This window comes from Vipera ursinii (assembly GCF_947247035.1).
Source record: "Vipera ursinii genome assembly, chromosome: 6".
Taxonomy (NCBI): domain Eukaryota; kingdom Metazoa; phylum Chordata; class Lepidosauria; order Squamata; family Viperidae; genus Vipera; species Vipera ursinii.
The window spans coordinates 59,359,374-59,368,607 of record NC_139515.1 but is presented as its reverse complement, the minus strand read 5'-3'; the positions used below and the strand labels follow the sequence as shown (position 1 = coordinate 59,368,607).

The 9,234-nt window shown below is 39.4% G+C and overlaps 1 protein-coding gene across 1 annotated transcript; it reads right to left on the bottom strand.

Moving 5' to 3' along the window:
- Positions 1-1,118: 1,118 nt before the first annotated feature.
- On the bottom strand, positions 1,119-5,056 carry CENPM (centromere protein M). The gene is made up of 6 exons (XM_083365540.1): positions 4,888-5,056; positions 3,944-4,023; positions 3,290-3,388; positions 2,641-2,720; positions 2,199-2,290; positions 1,119-1,338 (listed from the first exon to the last, which is right to left on the bottom strand). The coding sequence occupies exons 1-6, from the start codon at positions 4,942-4,944 to the stop codon at positions 1,198-1,200; spliced, it is 549 nt and encodes a 182-aa protein (XP_083221666.1). The 5' UTR covers positions 4,945-5,056; the 3' UTR covers positions 1,119-1,197.
- Positions 5,057-9,234: the final 4,178 nt, after the last annotated feature.

Sequence of the window (9,234 nt, the reverse complement as noted above, 5' to 3'; positions counted from 1 at the left end):
TTATGTATGGTCATCAGTTCACATGTGGAGGCCATCCAATTCTATACCACCTCAGACCTCCATTTCCCCGTGGTCTTTGGACTGGTGTGGCTCCGGACGCATGACCCAGATTTATTGGTCACAGAACTTGGTCTCCTTCCCAAGCTTACAGTGCATGGACCACACCCAACAAATCTGTGCTGGCAAGGTGGAGGGTCCCCCAGGGGTCTCCTTGCCCTCCGAACTGGCAAATTACGCTGATGTGTTCAACAAGACTGAGGCGGATCAATTTCCCCCGCACAGGCCCTATGACTACCCCATCGATTTAGTCCCTGACGCACCTCTCCATATTGGACCCCGAGTTGGCCACGTTGTGGGACTTTCTGGACAAGAATTTAGCTCAGGGTTTCATTAGGCCCTCGTCCTTGCCAGTGTCTGGACCCATACTTTTTTGTCAAAAAGAAGTCTGGCGAATTGAGGCTGTGCTGTGATTACAGGAAATTAAATGCCATCACGTGTACAGTCAATACCCACTGCCCCTCATCCCTGAACTCCTGGGACTGGCTCCAGGAGGCAAAGATCTTTACGAAGTTAGACTTGATAGGACCCTACAACCTCATCAGGGTGCAGTTGGGTGATGAGTAGAAGATGGCATTTGGTACTTGGTACAGGCACTTCAAGTACACAGTGATGCCGTTTGGCCTGACCCACACCACCACAGTGTTTCAGCATTTTATGAATGGTTTAGGGTTTAGGGGTGGGTTGAGGATGGGATAATATTGTAACTTTTATAAAACTTTTCAATAAACAAAAAATAGGGACCACTACAGTGGGAAGGTAACAGCGTTCCGTGCGCCTTTGGCGTCTAGTCATGCCAGACACATGACCACAGAGACGTCCTCGGACAAGCGCTGGCTCTTCGGCTTTGAAACGGAGATGAGCACCGGCCCCTAGAGTCGGAAACGACTAGCACGCATGTGCGGGGGAATCTTTACCTTTTTATACATTCGCCAGCTGTTCTATAACTGAGAACTAGGCTTTGAGAAGAAGGTATCACAATTCCTGACAAGTCCACGTTAATTTGGCTCCTTTAAGACTATTTTACCAGCTCCTATCCCATATGAAAAAATAGTAGGTAAGATTTATTTCTGACAGAATGATGCTTAGATTCAGTTCACTCAGAAATCAGATAGTAAAACTGGAAAATACAATAATGTTTTATGTCAAATAACTCGAGTCCTCAATGGAGCATTTCATTAAAGAACTGAAAGAAAGGGAAGACATCCCTGATACATGACCAGCACATATTTGTAACATCCGGAGAAGTCTCTGAGCTGTGACAGTTCTGACTTTTTCACACTGAAAAGAGGAAAACAAAACATGAAACAACCTTTTAAAAATGTATATAAAATTGTTACTTAATACAAAGACAAGGGGAACAATCAAATATATCCTTGTTCTGCAAAAATGCGTAAATCCAAAAGGCCACTTGTACTTAATTACTGTACCCAGTTTCATCTGCCGGATAAAGGGTACTGCCAGTTATGATCAATTGCTGCCAGGTAGTTCTCAATTTACAATCACTTGTTTAGCATCTGTTTCAAGTTGCTAAGTTTCCAGATAACTGCAAAGAAACACCGTCTTCCATTCCTGCCCCATCATCCTGTCAGAGCCTGTCCTTCCATCTCTCCTCCACCCTCACAACAGATGTAGCTTCTTGGATGAGAAACGAAACATCTTCTTTCTCAAAGAAAAAACAGTCCAGTTGCCTTTGAAAAAGCACCTCTGAGACAACTACGAATGGGATGACTGAGAATCTCCATAGACACAGCACTGAAAAAGGTTATTTATGACTGGTCCTCACATCTATGACTCCCATCGTCCCATGATCAAAATTTGAAACTATGTCAACTTCTCCAAGGAACCCTTTGGGCAAGGTAGAAAAAACTAAATGATTAGCATGCAGCTTCTCATAGATTGACAATGGGGAAAAAACATGAAATAACTTTGCTCTACTTTTGCCAGGTTGTTAAATGAACATTGAGAAGGCTAACAGAGACAGTGATCCAATAACTGGAAACAGAAACAAGAAGGATGTTTGCCAAGGGAAGATATAGTTGATTATTTAAAAACTGGCATATATTGGTACTAGACTGCAAAATGAATTTGTTACCTAAACAATACAACTATATATAATTTTTAAAAACAAGAGGTCTTACTTCAAGCTCACAGAACAAGACAGGGCTACAGTAGCGATCTGCTAGCTTCCAGATGGCATCCATATCCACACTTATTTTACTCATTCTACCTACTATTTTTTAAAAAAGACAAGAAAAGAAGATATTTTCAGTCTTATTTTTTTCCAGGTATGATATTATTTTCTTTTATTTAATAGCATCAATAATAAATTATTGCTAAAAACAGTAAGCATTTACATTTCAGGCCTGAATAAAAATCCTGGTATAACAAATTGCTAAATGGTCGTGGATTATTAAGTAAAAATATACAAGTATGCAAGATGAAGCACTAGTTAGCGAGCTGCCAGAATTTAAATAGCAACCTGCTACATTTGAGGTAAAGGTTGTCAATAGAATAGACTGCCTGCCAAGTAGAGTTAGATTTGATGGATTGTTTTAAGCAGCAAATGTATCTCATACATACCACCAGTAACTAGAAAGCACACTTTTCCAAGGAAAAAGTTTGCATCTACATGTATAAGGGAAGCTTCTATATCTTCAAAACTGGCAAAAAAGCAAATAAAAGGAAACAAAATGCAGGGTTACTTTTTTTACAAATGCAAAAAAACATATCCCTTGCTAAATTCATGATCTAGTGATAACAGCTTTTAATAAATCATAAGAAAAAGAAAGAGGTCCCATTAGTGAACAGATGCTTATGTTTCAAAGGATTTTTTATTTACATTTCAATTAGAAAATCATTGTTCTTTTAGTTTCTGCATAACCTCTTTTATGTTACTGAATTCCAGAAGGAGCAAATTTCTCTAGATAATATTCAAATTTAGAATAAAAACTATTATTTAAATATTAGCAATTACATGGGATTTCATTCTAACTTATTAGATTTTTATCCCTATTTTGTTTTATAAATAGCTCAAGCCAGAGAACATACTTAATGTACCTAATTTTACATACTTTAGAATGATATTTAAAAATGAGTTTATAGCTTTCAAATCTATTCAATGCAAATAAGTAAACGTATGTTCCATTGAGTTTATTACACTTTTCAATTAAATTAGCAATTAAACAAATCCCTTTTCCCTTTCTGTCAAATATGTTATTTCTGTTCATACCTGTATTTGCTTTGAATGTTAATCATAAAGACAATCAAATCAATCCTTGGTCGAACGTGGTTTCTCTCCACAGGTAAAGGAAGAGAGGCTGTCAAATGTCTAAAAAAAACCAAAAAACCTTGCACTTTCAGTCAACAGTCCCAAACCAAGACGTTTCTTCTAAAGAAGCTTTATGGGAAAAGAGAATATTAACACTGAAGTATTAAACTAAACTACAGCACTTCAGAAAGAAAAAAATAGTGGCAAATGTGACATAGTATGGTTATACTCAAGCACTAGCTTTAAATGATTTTATCTGAAGATTAGCTTTTTCTGCTAGCTGCCAGGCTGCCATGTCCTTGGCTGCGCTGTTTTGCGTGGGCCGCACCCAGGGGCAAGTGTCCTCTGGGGGGCTGCTGGGGGCGGGGGCCGTGGGGGGAGGCGGGGCTGGGGCAACAGTAAATGTGCCCACAGAAGACTCTGAGTGTCCCCTCTGACACCTATGCCATAGGTTCGCCACCACTGATATATAGCATTTCTTCATGGTACTTTACCATAGAGCACAATAGTCATCATTTTAGATTACAAATGTTCCACAGAATTCCACAAAATGCCGGTGAGAACAAAAGTTCTGGCAATATTTTTTTTAACTGGAGTTTTTTTCCCACCACTTACATATTTATTTTGAAATCTTGTTTTTCCTTAAGAAGAGTTTCTGCTAGTTGCTGCTGGAAAACATCATTTGTTCCCACCAACTATTAATGAGAGAAAAAAAGTTGAAACAGCTGCAAGAAAAATAGTGATCAGTTCTAATCTGCTATACTTTTGGTGTCCTCATTCTATTATCAAATTCAATTTGTTGAATTTTATCAGACTCAATAGAAAAAGTAGCCATTAACTTGGAGGAATTGACTAGTCTTTATTTTCAGTATAACAGGTCACACAATGCGCCATTGTCAATACTTCCTTTAGTTTATTTGGCAGCATTAAGGAAACGATTTGCTTCCGGTATGCCTTTTCAACTGCCCAATCTAGCCTATACATCTGGAAACTCTAGATGCCGTCTTACCAAAGCCAAAGCCAAGCTTCGGGAGCTCTTCTTTCTTGAGAAAGTTTAAGGAGCTGCCGTCAACTGCTGGGACCTGGGATACTTAATAAATACAGAGGCTCATGCTCGCAAAGACGTTCATCTGCTTTGCAGATTTCCCCTTCGGATCGAGAGGTATGACTACTTTGAACGGTCACTAAATAAACCGTTGTAAGTCGAGGGCTAACTCTTTCAGGGACTGTTATAATCTTTTAAATTGTTTTTAATTTTTGTATTTCTTGTTTTAATTCCCTGTAAACCGCCCTGAGTCCTTCGGGAAAGGGCGGTATACAAATCCAATTAAATAAAATCATTCCGTAGTTTCAGCCATACTCCTGTGTCAAGCTGAAATCACCCATATCACTGGTCAGTGGGCTAAAAAGAGACAAACCTCGCAACCACTGGCCGAATGACGGATTCGCTTTTTTTACCCGTTTTCAGCTCAAGACTTCAGGACCGATAACTGGAGGAAGGACGGCAGCGCAGACGTTATCCGCGTGAACTATTGTTTTATAGATGCCATGATACGTACCAAAATGGTCGCAGAATTAAGTGTTGGGAGTTTGCCAAAAGCACTCAACGTCGACATTATCACAAGTAAGAAAAGCGCATTCTCCTTTTCAAACTGCCGCCAAGTAGCGTCACCCTGACGCCTTTAATCGTCGCCTGCGGGCGGTCAGAAGACGAGGCTGGAAGACAGATTTCGGAACTAGAACGCCTTTTTTTTTTCACTGCGCATGTCGCGCGAAGTACGACGTAACATGCGCGTGCGCATTGCTTCAGAAGCGCTGCTTTTGTCGCTGTTATGTTCCGCAGAATCTGATCCGAGTCCAGCGTTTTGGAGCATGCGTGCGTTAGTGCCGCTGTTTTCTCTCGGGGCAGTATGGGGTAATTACCGGGAATGCTGCGCTTCCTGTAGGACAGGGGTCTTCAAACTTAGCCCTTTTACGACTTGTGGACTTCAAGTCCCAGAATTCCTCAGCCAGCATGTCTGAGGACTTCTGCTGTAGGATCTCTTGAATGTAACAGCAAGTGAAACTCCAAGCACGCACTTTGTACAAAAGAGGAAATTTTGTCACAGGTTTAATATCTGGTTTTTCCCCTGCCTGAACAGTGGGTTGGACTAGATGACCTCCAAGATCCCTTCCAACTTTACTATTATGATTATGATTAAATTACCAAGTCAGCCTGGATAATTGATCCCCCAAAGGTTGCATGCAGTGCTTTTGTTTTTATTGGGTAAAGGTAAAGGTTTCCCCGCATATGCATGCTAGTCGTTTCCAACTCTAGGGGCCGGTGCTTATCTCCGTTTCAAAGCTGAAGAGGCAGCGTTTGTCCGAGGACGTCTCCGTGGTCATGTGGCAAGCATGACTAGATGCCAGAGGCGCATGGAACACTGTTACCTTCCCACCATAGTGGTCCCTATTTTTCTACTTGCGTTTTTACGTGCTTTCAAACTGCTAGGTTGGCAGAAGCTGGGACGAGTAACGCGCTCACTCTGTTACACAGCACTCGGGATTCGACCCGCCAAACTGCCGACGACAAGCTCAGCGTCCTAACCCACTGAGCCACGGATGGCTTGGAAAGCCGCATGAATGATAACTACATCATCTCTCCCCGTGCAAGCATATTTCTTTAAAAAAGGAAAGAGCGAAATATCGGTATCATATTAACAGACACCCCTCCATGTGCAACTATAATAGCTCTTGGTTACTAAAGGGTGCCTAGCGCTGGTCTAGACAGTTTAGTGGCTCAGCAGCGCCACCTAGTTTTCGCTCAGTTATTATCAGGGCTGCTCCTGAAACCCTGGTGCCAAAGAACATAATGCTGCTGCTGGTTTCATGACCTATTTAATTTTTATTTGGTATCTCAAGGAGAAAATTCAGAACGTGCTCATGTGCCTTTCCTTATTCAGAAGCTTGTAAAATTCCTCTGCTCTTATCTGTCCCCAGTGTTGCACTTTGAGAAATATCCCTTGTTTGAAATTCCAAGCTCAATTCTTGGTAAGAATCTTTTGAACACTGAATGGGCTAAGAGGCAATTGAAAGAATAATGGGAAAAAAGTGATTATAATTCTCATACTGAGGTTTCTCTTATATTTTTCTCTAAGGGAGTAGAGTTAGCCTAAAATACTGTTTATGTAGCAGTAAGGCGTGTTTTACTGTAAATTGCTTCAAGTTTTGTTAATGGATCCAAATACACAAATATTTTAATAAAATGTTATTGTATTTTTTACAAAAATTATTTTGTATATTAATTTGTAACAGTAAATGTAAATATTTATTGATTTTAAAGTAATTTTTATTTTAAAACAATGACCGTTACGTCCTGATTATTTATAACATTTATATACCTCTTTCTAAACTTATGGTGATTTACAGAAATACTATATTTAATCACTTTAAGCCAATTGTTAAAACACAATATTCAAAATAGAAGTATAAAGTAACAACTCTGTACACATAATAGTGTCCTACTCCAAAAAATTGTTGGAAAAGCCACACCTTTACTCAATTCTAGAAGGTCATCTGTGATTTCCATGGAGACTTTTTTGGGTTATATCCTTTAAATCAGACATGTCAAACTCATGACGTCACGGGACGCCACGCGACATATCGGAGCTTTTGCTCCACTGCCAGCAATAGGGTGGGCACGGTCTCCTGGTGATGCTTCCGGCCCATGGGCCGGCAGTTTGACACCCCTGCTTTCGCGGCCTTAAAACATTTCTTTTCCATCAGGCTGACCTGGACTGACAATAGGGATTTTTAAAAATGTTTTTAATATTTTATCATTGGGGCTTTAATTTAATTTTTTTTAACATTTGTATGATTGTCTTTTATTGTTGTTAGCCACCCGGAGTCCTTCGGGAGATAGGGTGGCATATAAGTCCCATAAATAAATAAATAAATAAATAAATAAATAAATAAATAAATAAATAAATAAATAAATAAATAAATAATGCTTGTTAGTGTTTGGAACGTGGCTCAAGATCCAAAACAAAGAAACTCACTTGGAATTCCAGCAACAACGTTTTTATTTCAAAAGAAGCATTTGCAAAGGCTTGGTGGACTGAAACACACACAGGAGTTCAGCCACACCTTACAGAGCTGTTTAACACATTTTTATATCCTATCCCTGACGCAGATTCCCACTCCCCTATCGCACTCAACGCCCCTTCCCTAATCATCCGATAACCTTTCCAGACCGCCTAAAACCACTGTCCTTCCCATGTTCCAGGAAGCCCCTTTGTCCATATCCTATCTTTCACCATCTAATTTTCTGTTACCACAGTCCGTCTCCTATAGTTGTTTCAATATTTCCTTTTACAATTTGTAACTTCTGATTTTCACATTTGTACTTGTCAATACTTAGATAAAATATTTTCTGATCTTCAGTTGGCTTCTGCTTCAACCTTTAGACTCATTAGAAATTTCTGAATAATACTTTTATTCCTTTCATTAGTATAGTTTTATATAGCAGCAATTTGACTTTTGAGTATATAGCACAATAGATTTGAAATCATAGAAGGAAGCTCAAAACCCAGAGGCTTAGGGGCCTTCATGTCTACCCTAGCCTTTGGAAGAACATCAAAAGAGAAAGGAAACTGCATTGACCTCTCAAATGGCTTTTTTGTACTGAAAAACAACTTAATTTTCCTATTATACCTTTTTACAAAAATAGTTTATGATCAAAGACTAAATTTTAAAAATGTTGACAAAGCAAAAAATCAAAAGCATGAAATCAAATCAGGTATGTAAATGCATAAATCCAAATTAATAAATAGTGATGCACAATAAGGCAATTACATATCGGAAAACTAAGTTTTTATGTACTTAATGACAGCCAGCCAATGTAAGTTTGGGTGAATTTCAGGCTTTTCACTTGATGGCAATTGCAATGAACCATAACATAGCATCTTAGAAGTTTCTACAGAAATATCTGCTAGTAAGAACAGTAAAATTATGGATTTGGTAAGGGCTTGAAGACAGCATTTGGTATCATCCTGTGAGAAAAGTTACGAAGGAAACAAGCTGCAACCTTGACTGGTTTCCACTTCCTCCAATTATCATACTTTGCAGCCCTGGATTTTCTGATTACTGATTTTCCCCCCAAGAATATAATATACTTATCTGTTCTCCCAAGTTTAGTAAGTTCTTAAAAACAATTCTGTGTTTGTCTGTGAAAGTTCATTATAATCAAAACCATCAGTTCAATCCAGAAATAAACTTCTTTGCAATCACTGTACAAAGTTAAAATGGTATTCCAAATGTACAATTAAAGGCAATAAGAATGTGTCACTGTTTTTTTAAAAAAATAGGGATGAAATTGAAAAGGATGAACTTAAGCAGATCAATATCTGGAGTCAAGCTTATACATGTTCCCTCAATTAGGCGTTTGAGATTTACAAGTGCTATGCTGGATGTTGTTGATAGTTGCAAAGTCATGTCCGACCCTTTGCAACTCCATGGACAACATTCCTCCAGGCCTTCCTGTCCTCTACCGTCTTCTGGAGTCCATTTAAGCTCACCCCTACTGCTTCAGTGACTCCATCCAGCCACCTCATTCTCTGTCGTCCCTTTCTTCTCTTGCCCTCAATCTTTCCCAGCATTAGGCTCTTCTCCAGTGAGTCCTTCCTTCTCATTAGGTGGCCAAAGTATTTGATCTGGCCTTCTAAAGAGCAGCCAGGGTTGATCTCCTCTAGGATTGACCGGTTTGATCGCCTTGCATTCCAAAGGATTCACAGGATTCACAGGATTCTTCTCCAGCACCATAGTTCAAAGGCCTCAATTCTTTGGCGCTCGGCTTTTCTTATGGTCCAACTTTCACATCCATACATAGCAACTGGGAAGACCATAGCCTTGACTATATGCACTTTTGT